General features: G+C 38.7%; 1 protein-coding gene and 1 long non-coding RNA gene across 2 annotated transcripts in view; one reads left to right on the top strand and one right to left on the bottom strand.

The window, feature by feature from the left end:
• LOC103143795 (uncharacterized) overlaps positions 1-23,932 on the bottom strand; it is a 48,613-nt gene that overhangs the window by 21,433 nt on the left and 3,248 nt on the right. The gene's annotated exons all lie outside the window — the stretch shown is intronic.
• Positions 12,628-23,444, top strand: LOC103143803 (mixed lineage kinase domain-like protein). The gene is made up of 12 exons (XM_007560499.2): positions 12,628-12,682; positions 13,573-14,035; positions 14,327-14,413; positions 15,646-15,823; positions 16,280-16,380; positions 16,453-16,588; positions 18,530-18,614; positions 18,689-18,843; positions 18,961-19,010; positions 20,852-20,998; positions 21,125-21,471; positions 21,692-23,444. The coding sequence occupies exons 2-11, from the start codon at positions 13,579-13,581 to the stop codon at positions 21,172-21,174; spliced, it is 1,446 nt and encodes a 481-aa protein (XP_007560561.1). The 5' UTR covers positions 12,628-12,682; positions 13,573-13,578; the 3' UTR covers positions 21,175-21,471; positions 21,692-23,444.

Genomic DNA, 23,932 nt, shown 5'->3' with positions numbered 1-23,932 from the left:
CACTAAAACCGATTTCTTAAATCACTTCTTTGTCAAGCAACAGATTTTTTTAAATTCTTGGCTGATCTATTAAACACTAAATGATCTTGGGTAGAAATATGTTCCTGATTTATTTCTTTTAATCTTTAATATCTACATCTACATAAAGAAACATCTTCATAAAAAATTTTTTGTGGTTGGTTATTGTACAAGTTACAATTTAAAAGTTTAACCGTCATACCAAAAGGATATGGTTAATTTAATTTTACCAGGCCTTTAAAATCTCAGAGAAACAAAAGTGAATTGCATGCACCATCATGAGTATGAGGAGGCCCAAAGCCAATCTTGGGTTTCTTTATCTCAGAAAGCAAAACATAATGAAGTTAGACACAGTGGTCAACTGTGAAAGAGAGCTCTAGATTGTTAAATTCCCACTGGTTTTAGAATAGAAATACTGGTTTAGGTGGACCATTTATATCTTACAGTTTCAACTGAATCACATTTTTCTGGTACAAAGAGAATATTAAGCAATAATTTTTTTTCACATTACACAAAATAGGCTTAAAGTCATTTTTTATTGTCTGTCATATGGTTTGAGGAGAATACAAGCATTACTTCTTAGAAAAGCTGTTCAAGTCAATATGATGTACATCTTAAAAGTCATGTGCCAGTTTATCTCCCTGTGACAAAAGCCAGTGTTGCACTTCAGTTTCTGTGGTTATGTTCACAATTTTCCAAGCTTTTTTTTATCCAGCCTGCAGCTGGATAATGCATTGATGGGGCGCTTCCCTAAAGGCATCAAGCAAGCAAGAACACACAAAATAACTCTTTAAAGTGCATAACACAAGGCACAGGGGTAATTTCAATTAAATTCAGTACATTCATATAAAGTCGATTCATAACAAATGTCATATAGAATCACTTTAACAAACAGATCCAATTTATATACATCAACACTGCAGAAGTTCCTCAAGCTGATCATCATCATGTGGCAACATTGAAAATTTTCCTCTGACAGAAAGAAACCAGCGAAAGAACCCAAAGTTACTTGCAGCAATAGGTCACCCAATTGTGCCAATGATGAAAACCGCTTACATTCCAAGACAGGTTAAAACAAATATGTAGGTTATCAAACTCAAGTCCAAATCCTACAAAACAAGTGCCTGGTGAAGGACAACACTGATCAGAGATGCAACAAAGAGACCCATTGAAACTCTGGAGGAACTACACAGGCAAACACCTCAGGATACAGAACCTGCCAAAAGACAACTATTAGACACACTCCAAAAATTCTGAACATTATTGAAGAGAGGAAATAAAAAAAATCTGACATAAACCATTCAAAATTTGCCAACAGCCATGTAAGGGACACAGGATTCAGACACGTTGAATCTTTAAGCCTAGGTATAAAACACCATGTGTGACGGAAAACTAAATCTGCACTTCAAGGATCCGACATTGATGATGCCAATGCTCTCTACTGAGAGCCTTACTAGGCACACTATTATGCAAAGAAAAGTGAGTGTAATCTTCTTTTCTTTCAACAAACATTTGTGAAAGAACAGGTCACCCTCAAGAGCTCAGTGAATGATCACATGCTACCTTGAGATGATGCCAACTGTGCAGTGAGTCCAGTTGTGAACATTCCTCAATTGTTAGTGGGATTAAGCAGAGTTGGAAAGTTTGAGAACAACAATGACTCAACTATTAAGAGGTAAGCCACATAAAATCCCAGAGCAGGGTCAGCAGATTCTAAGGTGCAGAGCGATGAGAGGATGATATGAGTCAGCAGCTACAAACATTGAAACTTCAGATTAATTCAAAGCGGTGCATAGAGACCCTCTGGGATTGGCAGTTGCCAGGAGAATGGCATTTCTCAGTGTGCATTGCGTCAAGTGTGAAGTAGGTCCAGAGGGGAATATGCTGTTTTCCAGAGTCAGTACCATAGTTTTTGTGATAGGAATGCTTAATGTTTCCCCATGTGAGACATTTATAAAAATGTAATGTTCCTATCTTTGTGGGAATACATTGTGAACGGCTCCTTTCTGTTCCAAAATGACTCCACACCAAGTCCACAAAGCAGGATCTTTGTCTATAAAGACATGGATACGTTTGTTGTGGAAGAATTTGAGTGGCCGACGCACAGTTCTGACCTCAGCCCAGCAGAACAGCTTTGGGGTGAATTAATGTTGAGACTGAGCCAGGTTCTCTCTTCGAATCATCTCATCTCATAAATGCGTTCCTGGAAGAATGGTCAACCATTCCCACAAACACAGTCCTAAACCTTGTGGAAAGCCTTCAGCGAGAAGAGATAGCTGGAAATGACGGACTGACAAACCAATGGGATAAACTAAAATCAATTGTCTATACCCACTTATTTTTGCAAAGCTGTTTTGCTAGAGATAGGGCCTGGTGCCTATCTCTAGCGGTCTCTAGCGGTCATTGGATGAGAGGTGGAGTACACCTCAGACACATCGCCTGTTCAACGCAGGACAACAGACATACACAGGACAAACAACCATAATCTATAATCTAAGTACGGCTTTTACCACAGGTTAAATGTTCAACATACGAAAGCAAGCATGTGAAAGATGAATGTGTTTCTAAATGAGCAAATGAGAATTGCTTCATGACATCAGTTTGTTTTGCTCATAATAAAGCATGATGGTGGATGACATCATATTCAGAGCTTGTTTGTTGATAAATGAATCACAGCTGAATGACAACATATGTCCCGATACCCATCAGCAGCAGCATTTCCCCGGCTCATTACGTGTCAGTAAGACAACAACAGGTCGACGTGAGGAAACTGTCTCCAAAACAAATTTGAATTTCATTGAAACGGAAACAGAGATTAACATAAACAAAGAAAATCCTCTGCTGAAAACCTGAACTTTAAATGAAACGCAGAACTGTACTTCTTAACACGGGTTTTATTTTAAGAAGTACAATGTATTCTATGTGTTTACAGTGTCTTGTGAAAGTAGTACACTTTAGCATCGTCACGTCCTTAGATCTTCTGACCACTGCAGTAGTCAGTAAGATAAAGAACTCAAATAACCAGCAATCTACAAAATCCTACAGCCAAAAATAAAAACTACCTTTTTATTAAGTGCCTTGAAATTATACAAATATTAAAGTACTTTATTGGAATTTTATGTGATACACAACATTTGTGGACGCAAAACGTCAAATGGAAGAGTGGAATAAAGAAAGCCATTATTGAATCATAAGACGTCTTGCCTACAATTTGTTACAAGTCCTGGACTTTGTAGCAGGACTTGTTGGAGGGGTGCTCTGGTCCTTTTGACCTACAGACAATTAACACTATACCTTACTGTGAACACTATCTCCTTTGGCAATACAGTACATGATGATGTCGGCATCATGGTTTGGGGAGAAGTTTTTAAAAAAAGGCCACATACATATAAGGCATTGAAGTTAAATCCAGGAGGGTCTGGATAAAAAGATACCAGAAGCTGCAACAGACTTGACATTGTGCTAGAGTAGTATTTCTATAACTAAAGCCCGATGTGATAATATACTTATTCTAATCTAAATAGAGGAAGAGGTAAATTACCTTGTTAAGGAAAGAAATAAAATAAGGGACAGAAGTTGGACTGTACCAGGTGCAGCGCACTGCATGCAACTCCGCTCCGCTCCCATTAATCACTCATCCCAGAAGATTTGCACTTGACTCACCCTGTGGTTATAAGAAGTGGCAAAATGGAACTGGAAAATGTTTAATAAAAGCTAATAACAGGGGAAGTTACAGTACTAAGAGAAAAGTCAGAGGTCTGAAAGTCCTTTAAACTGGTAGCAGGTTAAAATAAGATGTCATCTTTACTTTAGCCTCATGTCACCAATTAGACTCAATTAGTTGGGTTGGATCAGGTTCAGACATGACGTCCACATGCTTGGGGTCCAAACTAAACTCTAGACTGTGCTGGAAGTTCATCTTGTAACACCAAACACAGTGTTAGAGTGGCCTAGCTAAAGTCCATACACAAATCTAAACAGAGCAAAAGAAATTAGAGCAAAGGGAAAATTAACCACACACTTTTTAGAACGTGAATTCTAAATGTTATAAACCATTTATTCTTTTCTTGGACTTTACAGCAATGCTCTGCTTTGTGTTAGTCTATTATCCCAAATCCTAATAAAAAAGACAGGTAAAAGTGGGAATACTTTTGCTATGCTCTCCAAAGGCTTCTGAGATGCAGCTTTATAGCTTTGAATAATTCATTTCTTACATCATCATTGATGTGATTCTTATCCCCTCTGCAGCTCTGAGCTTTACAAGGCATTGTAAAAGCAAACCAGATCAGACAGGCTCACCACTCTGAGCAAGCGGTAATAAAGCCCCTCTCCAGGATTGAGTGCTGCAATCCTTGGTTGATCTGTTTGAAAAGCTATTTCCTAGAAAGAGGGGGCCCTCTTGTAAGTCACCTGTTTCCAACCTCTCTTACCTGTATTTGCCACAGCGTTGTGGCCTCGGCATTTCTTTCCCACTCATTCAGACGTAGAGAGGCTACTTTCCACACCTATAACAGTGAACACTGGACACTGGCGTCACATTTGCAGAACTGTGCGATAAAATCATCTACCACATGGCACATGTTGTTAGTATTATGCTGAGTAAATGGTTAATAAGCTCTCCTGTGAAATTAAGCTGGACACACCCTCATCTACTCTTTGTGCTGTGTCTGTAGCATCAGATAGGCATCCTTTACAACTGTTGGACATATGGGATGTCCGGCTGTTTTACAATCATATTTTACTCCAGTAATGTTTGTGGTAACTAAAATACAAAACATCCCTGGAGAAAACATTATGGACCCAAGGGATAATGCCAGCTGCATTTTACTACTTACTAAATGCAAAAATCTGAGATTGCTGGCTATAAAAATTGGAATTGGTTTTCATTTCTCGTTTTGTTGCAGTCTGGCCAAACTATTCACGAGGAATATATGCAGTTTCTTTTTTAGCTGCTCTCACATTACCACTACGCCAACAGGAATATGCTATATATTTGTTGGAAAAAACAAAGAAATCAAAAAAACTATTCTTTCATACTAAATCAAGAAAGAAACCAAATTTTTTAGCGTATAAACCTAAAAACAAAGGATTGTTTTTAGTAACAAAAACAATCCAAATGTCAAGTCTTGTCACAACCCTGAAGTGTAAATGTCATTCACAAAGCGTCATTCGCTGATGCATATACTGAGTGTTGTTTGGAATAAAGCAAGGCAAGTCTGTGTAGCTCTGATTACACACAAGGCAATACAAAGTAGCTTATAAAAAATTCATACTAAAATATTAAACGCATTAAATACATCAACAATAACAGTGTGCATCACAGTAAAGCGTCACATAAAAACTAAGAAATGTCAATATGCCAGTTTAAACAAACACAAAGGTAACACAGACGCAGGGATAAGGAGCAGAACGATATAACGTAAGACTATTCTTTTTGGGATTTTTTGTTGCATGTAATTCAATTTCAAGTGGACATTTTAGTAACAAAAACAATCCAAAACAGAGTAAACCCCATTTTTGGTTCACTACTATGCCTCTTCCACATGGTTAAGTCTAACAAAAACCCATCATCTATTGTCACAGTCAATGTTAGGGGCTCCCCAGGGATGTGTGAGTTAAACTCAGTTGATCTGAGAGGTCCACATGGTTCATGCCTGACAACTCTTACGGACCATTACCAAGAATTCAAAGTTTAACTATTTTTGAAAAATAGAAGACAAGGGCTGCAAACTGAGTTTTTAACTGGCAAATGAAAAAATTGTCTTTTGGGGGGAAAAAATGTAAATATAGCTTCTTCAAAGTTCCTAAAAGTTACTTCCTTATGATTTTTCCCCTTTTTGATGTATTGAATCATTCAAATGGATGAATTGTATTGCAGAGATGTGAAAAGCATAAGAGATGTGACTGAGAACAAGATGGCACCATAGAGGCCCTGCTTGAATAGATGCAAGTCTTATATTAGTAAAAGTGCATGACAAGCGAAAGGTGGAAACTTTCAAATATGCAACATCACTGCAGTGACAGGATTTTCAATTTACCTTGGAGTACTAATGTGGGAAAACACAATGCATTTGGGTTGCATTAACCAGAATACATGTTAACCATCTGCATAGTAACATAACAACTTAGTATCTGGAAACATGGCAGACTTTCTCAGAAGGGAAATTATTTTTTTCTGCTAAATAACTTCTCAGAATCCATTATACTCAAATATCTCTGCTGTCTGTCTCAGGCTGGCCTGTGAAAGTGGATAATTGGTGAGACTAATGTATGTCAGTGGTCCGTTTAGAGACACACACAAAGACATAGCAACGTTGTCATTGAATGAGTAGGGGTCTTATTATGGGGTGCTGCTTTTAGAGTGCATTTACATATATTTGACCTTTTCTTCACATCTTAAAAGTGAAGTTCCTGTTAGGTAATGTGAGTGGTCAATATATGGGATTTGTAAATATAACATAAAAATTAGAACTGCAAGCACTTAGCAGGTTCTGAACTAGACTGAGTAAGTCTCTTCACTAACAGTCAACTAACACTTAGAGAAATGTGACCATTCTACATCAAGAAAAACTGTGAAGGGTTTCCAACACTGTTGCCCAGGGGAAACAGATTCAGATGTAGGAACTTGACTAACCTCAACACAGCAGAATCAAAAAGTTGAACTCCTCAGAACCATGAAGTTCAAAATGTGGTGCCCCTGGGGGCAGATACTTCCATAAGCATATTTATTCTGCATAACTGAGTTTTTCCACTTCAAAAACTATTGCAGCATTGTCTGAGCATGAGATGTTCTCCAATAATCAAAGTTAGCCAGATAAAAACATTAGCACGTGGTGTGTAGGATATCCTGGCCTTGCCTGTGAAGCCATCCATCTCCAGGTATTTACTCAGGTGGGAATGGCAAACTCAAAGTTACTGATTAATTGCTGACAATCATTTAATTATTGTGAATTATGCTGGAGCACTCCATGGTAACAAAAGTAAATAAGCAGAATCAAACTGAGAACCAGAGACATCATAACATGCTTTGTATATTTTTTTTTAGCAATTATATTGTCTTGGTGTGCTTTAGCATTACTGCTAACCCACAGGCAATGCTACTAAATACAGAAACATCAATGTTTAGAATGTTTTTTCACTTTTATTCACTATTCAATAATTACTACATTCATTTAGCATACATGCTGCCTCATGCTTTCTGATTTTAGTTCTTTGAATAATTTTCTTGAGAATTTATTTTTCCATTTCACGCCGGCTAATGCTAGCTTGAAGAGCAATTGAATACGACTGAGCCAACTATAGCATAGCAAATAATATTTCAATTAGTAATTTTTGTCTATATTTTACAATAATGATTGAAAAACAGATTGGACATTATGATATCCAATAATTAAAAACATTTATTTCTAGAATATCTATTAGGGGTGTCGTGTGGCGCAGTGGTTAGAGTGGGCGGCTCACATGTAGAGGCTATAGACATTGATGTAGCTAAGCTAACTAATGTCTACAGTTCCTTTGCTGCATGTCTTTTCCCCTTCCTGAAAGATTACTGTCATTAAAGGCAACTAGTGCCAACAATTGCTTTATATAAAACAAAAATCTATTAGCTTTATTTTATTTCTTTTTTGCATTTTTTTCCCCATCAGCTTTCCTCTCGCTTTCTCCCTGCAACCCTGAAACACAGCCATAGTGTTACGGTAATGAGACTTTTGCTTCAAGGCTGGATCCACTGAATGCCCAGCCACAAACAAAATTATGCTTTGATGGAGAAAACATCAAAGTAACATACAAATCATGTCCTGATCTGTATGTATTGTCAAATCTAACCATCTGAAGCAACCATTTGAATCTGAGCCTTGGGATCTTTGTAATTCAACTTTTCACATATTTCCAACAAAGCCTCTGTGTTCTTTTTTTTCTCATCTGAGCTTTTTCACTCCCATTTATGTACCCACTTAGCACATGATTTGAGGCTTATTAAAGCCGTTTTAGCCTTGCATAACTACGCCTGCTCTGACCTACATTATGAAAGTCTAGGCAACACTAAACACATACAGTGTAGAGTAACTTCAGAGGCATGCAACAGGTGATTTAATCTTGTGCTGCAGGCCAAAGCTAATCCATCATTCAACCAATTGTTTACAGAACAGTAACAAGGCAGTGCTATCTGCAGGAATGCCAGCATTGCTTTAAATGAAATGGACCACATCTGATAAGAGTTGTCATCAGTTGCCAGCTGTTATTTCCTACTGTTTATCAAGTTACCTTGTATCCATGCGACTGCACTACGCACCCTTCAAAACATTCTGAACATTTTTCGAAAGGTGATTTACTTTAAAATACACAAACACCATAAAGATAAAGTACAAACTTTTGTCATAAAACTATTAATAAACCTTTATTTTTGTGCAGCTAGATGAACAGCTAATTAAAAACTGGTGTTGTTCAAAAGGGCCTCTGGAAGTCTGTCCCATCAGTGAGTGACTCGGTACGAATAGGTGAATGACCAAATGTAGCATAAAGCACTTTGGAGACCTCTGTCTTGATGAAGTGCTCTACAAATGTAGGTCATTTACCAAGAAATATTCAAAATTGCTTGCAAATATTAAATGACCAGATGTACAAAAGACCACTCCCCTCTTTTTCTCTATTAGTTTAGAGGTCGACATTAGCTTGAGACTCCCATAATAATATGCTAGCATGTCAGATAGGACAGTGACTTTTGGTGTGAAGACACCAAACAGCATTGGCCTGGGTTGACCTTTTATTGCTGCCTGTCTCAATATGCATCTCCTTCTTGCTTCTCGAGTGGAGATGCAGCAGGTAGCCGGAGCCGCTCAGAGGATTGAGGCTTTGTCAGCGCAGAACCATGTAGGTAATTGCATAGTAAATGTGAGGTATTTGCATCCTGAAACGATCTGTAAACAAAACATGAGTAACACACAGAACTTAAAAGCAAAATGAAAAGTAGATAACAGCCGGCTGCATTTTCATCCAACCTTCTTTACTCTTCTACCCTCATATGAATCAGTATAAATACAGCTGTTCTACACTAAACAAACAGTCACACCCGCAGCATCAGATAAAAACCGCTTCATGTTGAGATGGGCAACTCAAAGTCCAAACCGAAATCCAAGTGATGAGCAGTAGCTTAACTGTAAAACTAATGTACACTTTATGACTTTGCATTGGTTTGTCATATGCAGTCCTGAAGAAGACTGTAAAGTGACACATTTCTAAAGGCACAGAATTCATGATCAAACTGACTGGTTTTACATTCATTTTTATGTTGTGCATTAGATTCAGATGCACAACATAAATTCCCACCTATAAAGAAAATTCTGTGCTCTTACAATAATCAGTACATTTACTAGAGGTACTGTCATATGATCAGGCTTGTTTTGGTCACACATCAAGCATCAATTTTGAAGAAACAAAGTGGCCACTTAGGATAACCATCTATTTTTTAATTGAGTGTTGCCCTACATGCTTGCTCCACTACGTTTGAAATATGATTCTGCTGTACAAGATTTCAGAGGCTTTACTCTACTTTACAGAGGTAAATATATTTGTTCAGTGGTGTGATAAGAATTATCTGACCACTAACATCCTACCACTCATGTTAGCATCAGTGGTTAGCATCGTACCACTGACGGGGAAGAGATAAATTTGGTCACTCCTTGTAGCCATCTGGGTATTCATCTGGCTAACCTCTTAACCTGGAGTGACCATGTGTGCTGCCGGTTACAGAACAGGTTGTTTTTGTCTTCAGAGACTGAAGATGTTTGGTGTCAGTCAGAACATTGTGTTTTTATATTACCAAGTAGTGATGGAGAGCGTTATCAGATTACGTGGTTCTGCAATCTTTCCACTCGGGCTAAATCCATGTTGCAGCACCTTGTACGGACTGCTATGAAGGATCGAAAAGGTCTCTGTGCTCAGGCAGGCACAGAGGATATTGTTGGATCCGTCCCACATCCTTTATGTGGAATATGGGCTCTTGCCTTCCAGTAAGAGGTAAAGAATCCCCAAAACTAAACTGAACAGTTTAAATACTCTTGCACCCTCCTCCATCACAATTTTTATCAAACCTTAAATGGCATGTTGAGGCCTGGAAGGTGTGCAGTGGCTTTGGGTGTTGTTCTTGGTTTTTTTTTACACTGTTGTGGATGTGTTTCTAGCTGTTTATATCAATTTTATATACATTTGTTTTCTGCCTGGCAGCTGCCACTATGCAATATACACCCTTGAATCCATGACAAATTTACCCTGGGGAACAATAAAGTATATTCTATAAACTGACAATAGGCGCCTGGAAAAATACATAATGCAGCCTCTTTAAAAGCACTCCAAAACAAAGGGAGGGACGAGGAGTCAGTGCAGAAAAATGATCTAATATTGACTTGATGATCCTCAGAAGTACTGCAGTCATGGTTAGCAGCGTCGCAGTGGCTAATCATAGCAACATGAGGTCAGCGCATGTACCACAACAAGGCAATTAAGTCCTTCAAACGGCTGACCACAAGCCCACTCATGTCTAAACGCACCCAAGACCAGACTTGGCCAGTTTATACTGCCACAAGATCCCTGTTAGACTGTTGTTTTCTAAGAGATGTGCGTCAGTGCATCTGTCTTTGACCCCTTCAAACAAACACACACACACGCACGCGCGCGCACACACGCACGCACGCACGCACGCACACACACACACACACACACACACACAGACAGACTTAAAAATGGACATCAGAAAGATCCTTGATGAAAGCACCTTAAGTAATTGGTAATTGAATCTTTGCTCCTGTGCCTTGTCTGTGTCCTCATGTGAAGCAGTAGAAGATCATAAAGGCAAGACACACAGATCATCTGTACTCATAAACAGGTTCACAACATGCTGTCCTCATTCCCGCTGCTGTACCACTGCCATTAATCCAGGAGTAAATTGTGCGAACTGCATGGATTAGAAACCACCATCGGGGCTGCTATAATGAGGAATGTGTTTTCTGTGCAAGAAGGCCAAGTCAGTAACAAAGAACCCCTAGTGCTCTCAAAAATGAGTCACCAAGCGATAACCTGGTGGAACAGTTGGTGTCTACCAGCAAAAAGGTCCTGGGTTCAAATCCTCGCCTGGACTCTCCCAGTGCATGTGTGGGTTTTTGCTGGGTACTTCAGCTTCCTCCCACAGTCCATTAATCCCGCTTCTCTTTTGTCAAATCTCACTCTAATCAGTTAATGTATGTTTCGGTTCTACCCCAGTTGGGAGCATCTTCATTATGGTTTGTTCCTCAATATTGTAGGAGAGAATATAAGAAGGAACATGGGTGGGCTGTGGGCAGGCATCTTAGAGAGTGTGTCTTGTTTTTGCTTTCTTTTGTAGTGTTGCTGGATAAACTACAATACTGCTTGTTGTAGTTACAAAAATAGTGAGGCCACTCCACTGTCCTTCTACTGTTCAAACCCAACTTGCGTTTCTGTGTTGCTATGATTTTCTTTTACTTTTTGCAATTTTACTTTTTGACAGATTTAGTGGCCTTTAGCTGATAAGTTTAGAAAACAGGAAAGAGGAATAGACAGGTTTGGTTCCTAAACTCAGTGGCATTGCAACAAATATCAGCCTGTGTTTATGAGGTGCCATAAACACAGGCCCCCACACCATGTTGGACTCCAGGGAATTACCTTTTCACATAAACACAGGTTTGCTGGAGTCATGGAAAATTGCAGTTTGTATTTAAATAGAAATTTGAGCAATTAATGAAATCTGGTGAAGATTAATGTTTCAGCTGAAGGAGAATGACTGAAGGTGGGGTTATTAAAGATACTTAGGTTCCAATCACCTAAACTGGCAGGATAAAAACTACAGACAACTGAAGTACACTAGGGAAAGGGGCAAAAAAACTAAGATGGTCTGATAAAGAGGAAGCCAGACATAAGCTCTTTTGGAAGAGTGACAGAGACAGATGTACTCAAATATATACATGGTTTCAAGTTCTTTCATTCCCTTTCCCTTCTCTCTGCCCCTTTAATTGAGTCACACTTCTGGTTTTGCAAAAATGTAGAAAAAAAAAGTGAGACGTAAGAAAAAAAGATTTAATCGCACACATGTTTAGGGAGGGCCTGTAGCTTCCTATAGGCCCTCCCCTACAGGGAGGGCCTCCCCTACAGGGAGGGCCTTTAGGGACTTGCACTTGGTGCGTTCCTTAACAGTGAGCCGGTGTACGACCCAGACAGCAGTATGAAAGAGGGAAGGTGGAGTTTTCAACATCTGCAATCGATTGAACAAAACTCCATAATTTGCTTACAACTTATTGTATGATTGTGTATCATTGATGCTGCAATATATTTTTTATTAATATTTACCCTCCCTCCCCACAACCTCAGGACTTTTTCATTCTTTTTCTTCCATAAGCTACAAGACAATATTGCAATAAACACTTTGGAGCTTGAATAAACCTGAACCTCATTTGTGTGTGGTTTAACACTTGTTCACATTGCAATCACCTGCTTGGGCTTTTCAATACATATGTATATGAATATGTATATAAATAAAGGCAAGGCATTTCTCGATTGTCTTACCGGGCAGGAAATGGTGCTTACTCCGCGTTCACACAGCACACTTCCTGAAAAGCACAGTCCACGTTAGCAACCTATTTGCCACCTCTGAAAGGTACCGCTTATTTTCTTGCTGTTTTATCTACTCTACTGTGTAAGAATAACTTCTTGCTTGCTGATGCTGAAGAAGTTACTTTGCAGATTTTAAATTAAATGAAATCGTCTGCATGTTTGGTGAAAAGATGTAATGAAAACTAGAAGTGTTTAAATGAGGAACGTTTTGAATATCACATAGCATTCCAAAACAGTGACGTGTGGTGAGGTTCATAGCTGGTGAGGCACTGACTTAATCATAATCAGATTTACAAATGTAGATATTTTGCATGTTTTTGTTTAAATACAGAAATTTTGCACATGCAGACAACGCTGAAGGGCAAAAAGACTCTTCTTTTACATGCCATCCATAGCAACGCTGCTGTGGTAGAATAATTCCATTAACTCAATGAAACTTGGAAATGTAGGTATTATGAATTCAGTGCTATGCTCCACAGCAAAGGGAAAAACCGTTGAAGTACAACTCAAAACCACTTCTTTCTTCCCCTCTGTATCGGTCAAGCTGCACACAGGATTCATTGCCGTAGCAACTGACAACAACGCCTTACCTATCGTCTGCAACCTTGAACATCAGTCTATTAGAATGTTAACCAAGTTACAGCTTTAGTAATTTTGGGGAAGAAAAATGTTGGCAATCTATCATAGACAAGATTGTGGAGATGGCATTAGTGACGGTTTTATAAGAGAATTAACTGGTCAGTGTTGGTCATCCAGCACCAACCTAGATGTACCCAAGCTGGTATGAAAACTTATCTTGGGAATAGAAAAGCTACTGCCCTAGCTCTTCCGTTTTCATATGCATTTGCAGGTGTGTTTCTTCTGTCTTCTTCACTGAAAGGGATCTTATGATTTGTTTTGGTTATTAAAACTGTCGTCTCTCTCCCATTTCAGCCAGTCATGGACATCGTTAACCCCCTGAAGTCTGTTCTGTCCACTGCTGTTGGGATCTACAAACTAGTTGAGAAAGCGAAGGCCAATAAAAAGCAATGTCACCGTGTTGGGGAGCGAGTAAAAGCCTTGGAGAGGGTGATTAATACAATCGACTCCACAGAAGCATCCCAGCTCGCTCCAGAGGTGACAAAAACCCTTGAGGAATTATCTACCATCCTCAACTCAGCTTTTGGACTAATTGAGAAATTCACTTTGTCAAACTGGATGAAACGTTTATATAAGACCAGCAGCGATGCAGGGGACTTCCAAATGGTAAATGATCGCCTCAGTGACAGCTTCCAAAACTTGACTATAGCTCTGCAACTAAAGCAAGGAAGTGAAATGGCCGAGCTGCTAAAGGGGGCCTTCATACGGGACGAAGATGAAAAGGACCGGAAGGAAGATGAAAAAGAATTAAACAGAAGTGAGAAGAGATATTTTGGCATTACATCATCCTCCTCTTAACTTCCATGTTTTAGAGCACTTAGGGAACTTTGAAAAGTTTTTCATAACTCATCTCATTAGATAGCAAAGCAGAACCGTAATCAGCTAACCATGACAGAAGCCAAACACGACAACACATGGCCACACACCAACTTCTTTTCTCCCAATTTTTCCAAACTGCAATGGTAGGCTAAGAAAGCAAATGATCTGAAGTGATAATTCATTACTAGTGTTGGGTGCATCATTACAGCAGTGTTTGTTTGTTCCTCAGTGCTCATGGAATACATGGAATATGTGGAGACCATGCGAGCAGATCTGGAAGATGTCAAAAACAATGTCACTCAAGTCGTGGAGACGTGTGAGTACACGGTCATTTAAATGGAAATGATGTTGACACACCAAACAGATCTTCTCGGTTTATTTTCGGTGTGTACAAGCATCGCAGCTATAAAATAAAATGTATGGTTATTAAATATTACAACTGTGCTGTCATGATGAGACTGTTCCGTTTAACCCTTCATGATAATTCATCATCCAATTCCTTGGAAACAAATATTTTACCTTCCTTTCACTGACCTAAATGGTGTGATGTGCTAAGTGCTGAGGCAGTGAGTGAATGATGGGTCACGGTGTACAAAATTGATTTTGTCGACGAAAGTCACACCCACCCCAACAGCTCTGTAAAAAGTCTAATCTAAATTTGTTGCTTATAGGGCTTGAGCAAAATTATTTTAACCATCTTTTATACAATATCATAAATACTCTAAAGAGATGCAAAATTAACAATTCAATTCCTATTTAAAATATCTTTTAGCCTGAGGCATGATAACAGCATACCTTGAGATCATTTGTAGCAAAGGAAGCATCAGCAGCTCAACAAAAAACTGTACTTATAACATTTGAAAAGCCCAGTCCTTTTTGCTTGACTTATCATCAATGCAGTGTAAGACTAATTTGACTGACTGTTTTTTGTATTAACCAATTAATAATTGGATAGCAAAAGGTGCCATTACAGAATAGCAGGATATTGTTTTCCAGAATTTGAACCATGTGAAGCTAAATCTATGCCATGAGTTGTTCTGCATTTAACATATTTAGAGACAAATGTGTTTCCAATAGTTTATTCATCATGATTAGTCTAATTTAAGATGAACTATGTACATTTTCTAAATTTTATTTATTTATTTATTTTTACATTTTTGTGAAAACTGTTGTGACAATATAGAATCTTGGGGGGGAAAAAATCTGTTTATTCACCGTCATTCACAGCCATGCTTAATAGCCTCAGCATTCATGACAAGCTGTGCTATTGGGAGGATGCTGTAGCATGTAGCAGAGAGCAAGGGGGAGACTAAGAGTTTGATTTTCTACCACAAATTATCCGTCTCATACTATACTTGACATAGTGACAGTTTTAACAAATATGTAAGAGGAATTTTGTTTTTGCAATGTTACATACTTTAATCGTTTCGATGTACAGCTTCACATTGGGGAGCTCCCTTGATATTTTCAAGTAAAAGTTTTTGCCCCCGTACAATGCCCATCTACTTTGGAACATTGTAATTAACGTGTTGTTTCATTTTCTTTCAGTGAAGAAGCCAAAAATCATTACCATGGACATCCGAGTAATTAAACAAGATGAACTCTGGATGCCAAAGTTGGATGAATTGAACAACCTGACAGACCAATCCCCACAGGTCTACAGAGGAACATTCAAGGACTTCACAGTGGCCGCCAAGATATTCACCAATTTGAACACCACTGCAAAGTCTGTGCCACGATTTCTCTAAATATTGATATACAACACAGGAATAATAACAGCATTAGGATGCTTTTATAGTTATTTAACTCATATTGACCAAATTTACTGTTTTACTGTAACTCTTGATGATTTTCTTCCAATATTTTAGGTCACATGTTGACCGTTTCCAGAAACTACAGAACAATATTTTGTTTCTCTTGAACCTTTTTGTCTGTTTTGTGGTTTTGGGAAGTTAGCCAAAGTACAAGAAACTAGACAAGATTTAAAATAATGGGTCATAACTTTGATTTGATCAAGCTGACAAGCTCTGTTTTGTTTTTTAACTAGATCTCAGAAATAAAAACTAATTCAAGGTACTATAGTTTTTGTAAAGCTGTAGATTTGGAAAGAGTTGTTATATGTGTATGACAGAAGCATCTCTTTACAAAAGCTTATTACAGTAAACATTCTTGTCAATTGTAGGGACATAAAGTCTGAGTTCAAAAAAGAAGTTGAAACCATGAAAAGGTTCGAGTCTCCGAACATCTTGCGAGTGTTTGGCATCTGCATCCTGGATGAGAACAGTAAGTAATGATGCATGCACAGATCAGGATTATCTAAACAGCAAAAATATCAAATCTTTTATCTGCCTGCAGCTCCTAATACTAAGTACCTCATCATTATGGAGTACTGTGAGAAAGGAAGTCTCCGAGACGTTCTGAGCTCTGAACGTGACCTATCCTGGACAAGGAAAGTTAGCATGTGCAGGGATGCAGCGCAGGGTCTTTACCGGTAAGTCTGCCAGAAAACGTTACTTGTCTTTGGTTTGAATGATGAAGAAATTCTCTGGTGTAGAGCTCATGGAAGTTTTCCAACCCTCACAAATCTGGTTTGAGCCTCAACTTTTGCTTTCTTTCTCACGCTGCCCAGACAAAGCTCACAAAACATAAGAACACTGGTTCCAGGACAGAGGTTTTTAACTAGTCATTCAAAACAGTTCTTGGTTTAATGGCTCTCAATTTTGTCTCTCCTCTCCAGTAACTATCTGTGTTACTGGGGAGAGTGATAGACGCACTCCACATTCTAACATAATATGGCGTAAATAAATCTACAGTTTACATGTATAACATTGCAAGAGGCACTGTATGTTTTTGACATTTATGACATGGATGTTTGATCTACTTAGGATGTAATCAGTTCCTCAGTCTTCAGCTGTGACATTTCAGAATTCTGATTCTCTACCTGAGAAAGTGAGCATGAAAATCTCTGATTCTTATTGGATGATAAGAGTGGTTCTACAGTGAACTCTACATGAACAGATGTGTTGCAGAGATAATGGAATACCACAAATGTTGGAGATGCAGCACCAAATAGGGTTACTATAATGTTTATTACTGAATCCCCATACTGTCCCAACCATGCCGTGCCTCACCCTAGCCAAATCCCACTGCAAATCTGACTCAGAAGTTAGCAACAAAGCTGGCAGCTGTAAAATCAACTTAGCCTTAAACAATAACAGTAGAGGCTTACAAAGTTTTACACACATTTAAGTCACAACCCCACATACCACAGTAGATGCCGTTACTTTCCACTATCATAGTAAAACAGGTTCAAGGAGATTTTATTACACCCATGTCCCGACCACAACGCCGTCTAATCCACTATCGTTATCTGTCCCACGACTCGTGAGCTGTTATTTAATCTAAGTAGAATCTGGAAACAATACCCAGGTGTATCCCCGAGCAAGCTGTAAGTTTCCACACAGATAAACAAAGTTAAACATACTCATAAACATACTTAATTACCTCAACCGAACTTTGCTCAATTTTCAACATCATACATAATGGTAGATTTTTAACTTCAAGGTTGCATCAGAACCAAACAAAAATCTCTACTTCTTAATACCATATAGGTAACAAAAACGTTAGTCATTCCCTGTGTGGTACATTATCTGGCAAAGGTTCCCAACACAAAAACAACAGTGGAAGAGAGTTGAGATCTTCATAACGAGTCCAGTATACAAGCTTTTCCACTAAGTCTTTATTTGTTATCTGACATTTATTTTTTGCTTTATCTTATTTATCATTTAGCTTTATTTCTAAGGAGAATCATAAGATCAGGCATCATTGCCGTTTTGAGCCAATTCTTGGCCCCACCCTCCCACTGAGCCACTAGAACAGGCCTTCTTTAGGACTGTGATTGTAACGAGGCCAAAGGTTAAACGGCACCTCAATGCCATAAAGATGCCCACAAACAAGCCACCTCATCCCCACCTGCACCTACACAAAGTCATCCTTGCTCCCACACCATAGAAAAGCACTGCCTTCCCTGCTTTTCTGCTTCAGTTATACACACCACAATCCTGTATCAGTATTACTACCACATGACCGAAATGCTACCACATGACCAACCTCCTCACCCTCCTGAAATACAAAAGGTACCAAGATAGTAATAAACGCAGTTTGTTCATATCAGCCCAGTTCTGTTTAGCTTTGTCCGATACTGATATATTAAAAAGTGGCTAACATCACAACAATTCTGTTGTTGATATCGATAAATCAAGCATCCCTAACGATGATGATTTTTGTCACTCTGTTGTAGAATTGGGCCAATTGTCCTCTTTTTTTTTTTTCTTTTTTTTTGTAAATCAAAATATGGTCACCCTAGCTAATCAAAATGAAAATGGTTTGACGCTGAAATTAAGATTCAGATGTTTGTATTAACGTCTCCTAGACTGCATCAGACCGAGCAGAAAAGTAAGCTTCACACCGACATCACCAGCAAAAAGTTCTTTGTGGATGAGAACTACAGAGTCAAGGTAGTGAAGCTAAAGCCTCCTGCAATCACTCCATGGCAACTCTTCCACACTTCTCACGCTGCTCTTCTTTCCAGCTGGGCGGTTTGGAACTGGCTCAAACCGAGACGTCACTGAGAAATGCAACGGTCAATAAGCGTAAGGACAAAGACATCAGTTCTCTGTGCTATTCCTCCCCCCAGATGCTAACGATGGGCATGAAACACTACTGCAGAAAGTGTGAGATATACAGGTCAGTGTCATGAGAGACTGCTGCTCAACCCACTACATATTCCAAACATCTAGTCTTTAAGATTTTCCAAAACACTTAGTCATCCACAGTAACGCTTTTATATCGGATTTTTTTCAGCTTGGGAATCGTAATGTGGGAAATTGCAGCTCAGAGGAAGCCATTTTCAGGTGTGTATCTGCTTAGACAAACAAGGACAATCTCAATTTTTTCAAGTCATTCTAATCATTTTTATTTCTACATTTTTTAATTGTAATGACACAAGAAAAAACATGTGAGATTTTACCATAGGCAAATGAATGCCCCAGTTCAAACACCGAGGGATTTTTATATGGACGTTTTAGTGAAAATTCTGCTGTCCTGGCCCAATCCCTTTGGAGATACAATCGTTTTATTTAAAATGATGAATTGTGAAAATGTAGTGAGAGATCAAAAGAGTGCAAATTATACCACTAAAATTGAGGTCGTTTAGTTTTTAATATAAACCTGTCAGGATTTAGGTTTTTCTGAGTTCTCTGTATGTTTAGTTTAGGTTTCTGTCTTATTTTGATCCTGTTCCCTGTGAGTCCTGTCTCCTCCCTAATTGTTTCCCAGGTGTGTCTAGTTTCCTAATTACTCCCTGTCTATTTAAGCCCACCTGCTTCTGTCCTTTGTCAGATCCTTGTCAGTTGTTGTCGAATGCCAGTCTGTTAACCCTCCAGTAGAACTGAATAGTCCTGGTCGGTTTAGCTCTCGTGGTCAGTCCTCTGTTTCTGTTGCTACCGGTTTAAGCTTTCCTTATGTTCTCTACCATGCCGCCTGAACTGGACTGTTGAGCTACTTTCTATTAAACCAATCATCATCATCACCTCTCAACCTGGGCCCTGCCTGCGTTCACTCTCACCACCTTTAACCATATCATGACAAAACCTCAATCTATGAATCTGAATAAAATCCCTCACTCTTACTTCGACGGATTCCTATGAAATGTATAAAAACATTATTTATTATTCAGTGTAAGTTATTTTGGCAAAGGCAGCTACAGACAAAGGAGACATCATTATGAGTTACTAATGAAATCAAAGTGCAAGTGTATTATAAATTAAACAATATAGCAACAGGAGGTCCAAAGTGTTTCTTGGTTTGATTAACAAATTAGTGAAAAACTGTCTAAAGTCTGATGAGCTGCATAACTGTGGATAGTAGGCAAGTTGGTACCAAGGTAACAGTGCAGGTATTCTTTGATGAAAGGTAAGTTTTTCTGATAAAGGCTGAGGCATAAGTTCTACGAGATAATAAATAATAATAATGGTTATAATACTAAGAAGGCGCAGCTGGCTGGGCAGAGGGAAGCCTGGGTCTCCTTCTGCTGAATGGATGGTTTTCAGGGAGCGTACCAGTACATTTATTCATAATGGAACTATCTGCTATGGTACAGCCCTGTTGGTTTGGTATGAATCGACAAAAGCAAGGTTATTTTATTTTATGGCTAAATACATGCAGAATGTCTATGTGCACAACTAACAGTGCAATGTAACGTGTAACTTGTCATTAAAAAGTGACACCAAAACCAAACAGAACGGACTCTCAACTGTCACTATACTCTGCTACTTGGGAACATTAAAGACTTTCAGTTCGAGGAGAAAGAAAGGTGCATCAAACCAAAGCGTTGTGTCACTGTTGACATTTTACTGTGCCTAGCTGAATTACCAAATCTACAGTCAGTCCTATAATGGCTACTTTTTAAATTTCTCTTGAAAGAAGCAAACTGAACAAAACCATGATAATAAAATTAAGCCATGACCTAACCCATGATTTTTTTGTGTGCCATTACATCCTTAACATTTGCTTAAGGGTGTAATGACACCCTTAAGCAATTACTCCATCCATTGAACTTTACCATTGGATGCATGTCCAAGCCCTTGCACATGCATCCATTAGCAAATGGATGCATGGTCTTGAACTGTTTAAAAAGTAATATACAAGAAACACATACTTGAATTTAAAGTTTTCCTTTCTCCTCACTTTCCAGATTCTAGAGGTAATAAGGACACCCTTCATGTAAAAGTGGTTGAAAAGCGTGATCAAGAACCTGTTCCTTGTCAATGCCCCGGATCCCTGAAAGAGCTGATCAATGAATGTAGAGGCTACGAATGCATCCAAAGGCCATCTGCTGGAGGTGTGTAATTATCGTAGGTTTTTGCTGTCTTAGGTTGTGCTGTTATGTTTCAGAGCTGCTATAGACGAACACTAATCATTAATGAACTTTCAGTCGAATAATCCGAACTTCTTTGTACTTCTGCAGTGTTGGTGGATAAACTGCGATGCTTGTTGGTACAGTTAGAGCAGCAGTGAAGCTCCTCCAAAGTCCTCATCCGGGTCAAAACTGCGCAAGTTTTCTGCAACATACTAATAATACTCACTGCTCAAGACAGATTTAAGGGTTTTTTAATTGATTTTAAGGATATTTTTTTATACAACTCATATTTCCTAATTAGAATCAACCTATTCTATTTTGAATAACTAAGCTCTGTATTCCTAATAACTTCATTAATGTTGAAATACCATCTTAAGAAAGGTATTAACTGGTTTGTACACATTTAAACGAAAACTTGCATGTATCTTGTATTTTCATCAACATGTATGGACAGTGTAATTTCATAATTTCAATAATTTGTAATAAAGACAGAGTTTGGGGAAGAAGACGGCGGTTGTCCTTTCCTTCTCTCACTGACTGTTCGTCATTACAGGCTCTCCAAGATCAAGGGAAAGCAGAAAGTCTTCAGAAGAAGAAAAAAAAAACGGAAAAACAAAACAAAACATCATTTGTTATATTTGTCACTATAAGTAGAGACGTGTAACATATGGACAGTGTTGATGCAGTCCTTCTTGTTACTTTGAACTTTCCTTTGTGACATATAATAAGTGCCTTAAAGTTTTCTCGAAAGCGTTTGAACACAGATTGAAGAAAACCCCACCAATGAGATTGTTATGAAATTTACAAAAGAGTTTTGAGTAAAAATACACAGAAACATCAAGTGGAACATATGGAGCAGCAAACATATTGAGACGTCAAGTAATTTGTCAGGAGAAGTAAAAAAGCATTTCACCCTCTCTTTCGATGGTTTATAACAAAGCTGGGGTGCCAATTTGAAATCTGCTTTTGGAAAAGTTTAATGAGGTCCGAACATTTCCATGACTGGTTTACTTGTAGAAATTCTCATACAGAAGAAATAAGTGTAAATGTAACTAGACTGCATCCTAAATGAATCCAATCAAAATGTGAGCTCTAGTTAGCTTCTTGTACTTGTTTAATTGTTTTTATACCGTGTCGGCACTTCAAATGTCCTTTAACATGCTATTGAGGTTCTCTTGATCGTTTTTCCTCTTTTGGTCAAATTTTAGTTTGATTTTCTTTGTTGTCTGTGCATTTGTTTGTAGTTTGAGGATTGGATCTCAGGTGGATCAGCTGCTATTCTGTGGCATGCATCCCAGGGTTAATTGGTCAATCTGAATAGCCCTTATATGCGTTTAGCTGCTGTCGCTGTTTCCATCCAAGTCTTGGGTTGGCAGGCTTTCTCAATTCATTTTTTTCTTGGAGTTTCCATGTTCTCCCTATGAAGGTGCTGGTTTTCTCCAGGGACACCAGTGGTCTCCAAAACACACGTTAGGTTGATTACAGAATGGCAAAATTGGATTGGGCCTCCTGTGAGGAAGGAGTCCTAACCATGTAGTCCTTTGGCAGCACTTAAAGCTACCAATTAACAAGGTTTTCAGTGCTACTATAGATACAAAATTGTAGATACTCAAACACTTCATCTGAAGATGTGCTTGGATTTTCTGGCAAATCCCTTTTCTTCATCCGCTGTGGAGGCGAGTACAATCATTAATTGGACTCTGCATGCAAGGTGTCTTTACATAGCAGTGTGTCAGAAATGGAGAAGAGCTCTGGCAGATTCGGATCTGAAGATGAGGAGGCACAGCTCAGGCTGCAACATAAATACATTACGCATTAAGAGCTCAAGCCAGACACTTTGCCACCCATCTCCTCTTTATCAGTCAATCATTTTGTGCGAGAGGTGACAGTTTGGTGTATCAACAACTTCTGTGCGCAGACATGAGTAACAGCCTTCAACTGACCCGTGAAGCCAGACTGAAAAGGAAGTTCCTCAGTTTCAAAGCTGCGAGGAAAAGTTTGTTTTGTGCTAAATATTTCATGCGTGCTCAGTTCATAGGGCAGTCAGTTCATGCTTACCAGCGTGATGTGAGGGGATTTGGAATTAGGAAGCACAATATAAATACATGAGAGTAAAGGTCTTTCGAAACAAAAAGCTACAGATTGAATGCAGCACCCAAGTAGTTTGGTAAACACACTGTTTAGTCAGAGATATTCTGTAAAGTCTTTGAAGGCAGTTTATACTGAGTTCAGTCATTCACTGCAGTGACGTCCCAATCCAGAACAGCATTGATGCATTAATGATAGATGAAACCACTGTTTTATAGTTTAGCAAAATACCGGTCTGATATGTTTTCAAGTATTTTCTATTGCTTTGCAAGTTAAATATGTGTTATATTTATATTTATTTTTACTGTTTTCACACTAATAAATCCTAAATTTGTCCCCAGATTGCTTGTTTGTATTCTTTGGGTAAGGCTGACAGGATTGCCAACTGTCCTGTTTTAGTTTGGACGTCCCGTATAATAACAGTTTGATTTGTCCCATTTTCTGTCTTAAATGTCCCATGGGTTGACTTTTACCTGCAATGCACACAACACATGGCACTCTTACAAATTCCAAATTGGAAATCCCCGCAATCGTATCAGACGAGTGTTTGTGTCCATTCACAGCCGTCTAGTCATGCACACCAGATGTGAGGACTGATGCAAAAGTTTCTGTTTGTTCCGCACATAATCAGAAGACAAGCAGGCATGAATAAATGTGCTAAAAATACTTTGCAGCTACAAAAAACAACAAGAAGCAAAACATACCTGGGTTAGTATTTTGCCAGCATGGATCTACTGAAATGCACCAAAGAGCTACATAGGGCAGAGGTGCTAGCAGTATTGGTGCATTAGACAGACATTGACAAAAAGGCTGCAAGTGAAGGATTAA

Source organism: Poecilia formosa, unplaced genomic scaffold, assembly GCF_000485575.1.
Source record: "Poecilia formosa unplaced genomic scaffold, Poecilia_formosa-5.1.2 Scaffold4, whole genome shotgun sequence".
NCBI lineage: Eukaryota > Metazoa > Chordata > Actinopteri > Cyprinodontiformes > Poeciliidae > Poecilia > Poecilia formosa.
The sequence above is the reverse complement of the archived record's forward strand: the minus strand, read 5'-3'. Positions and strand labels throughout refer to the sequence as shown.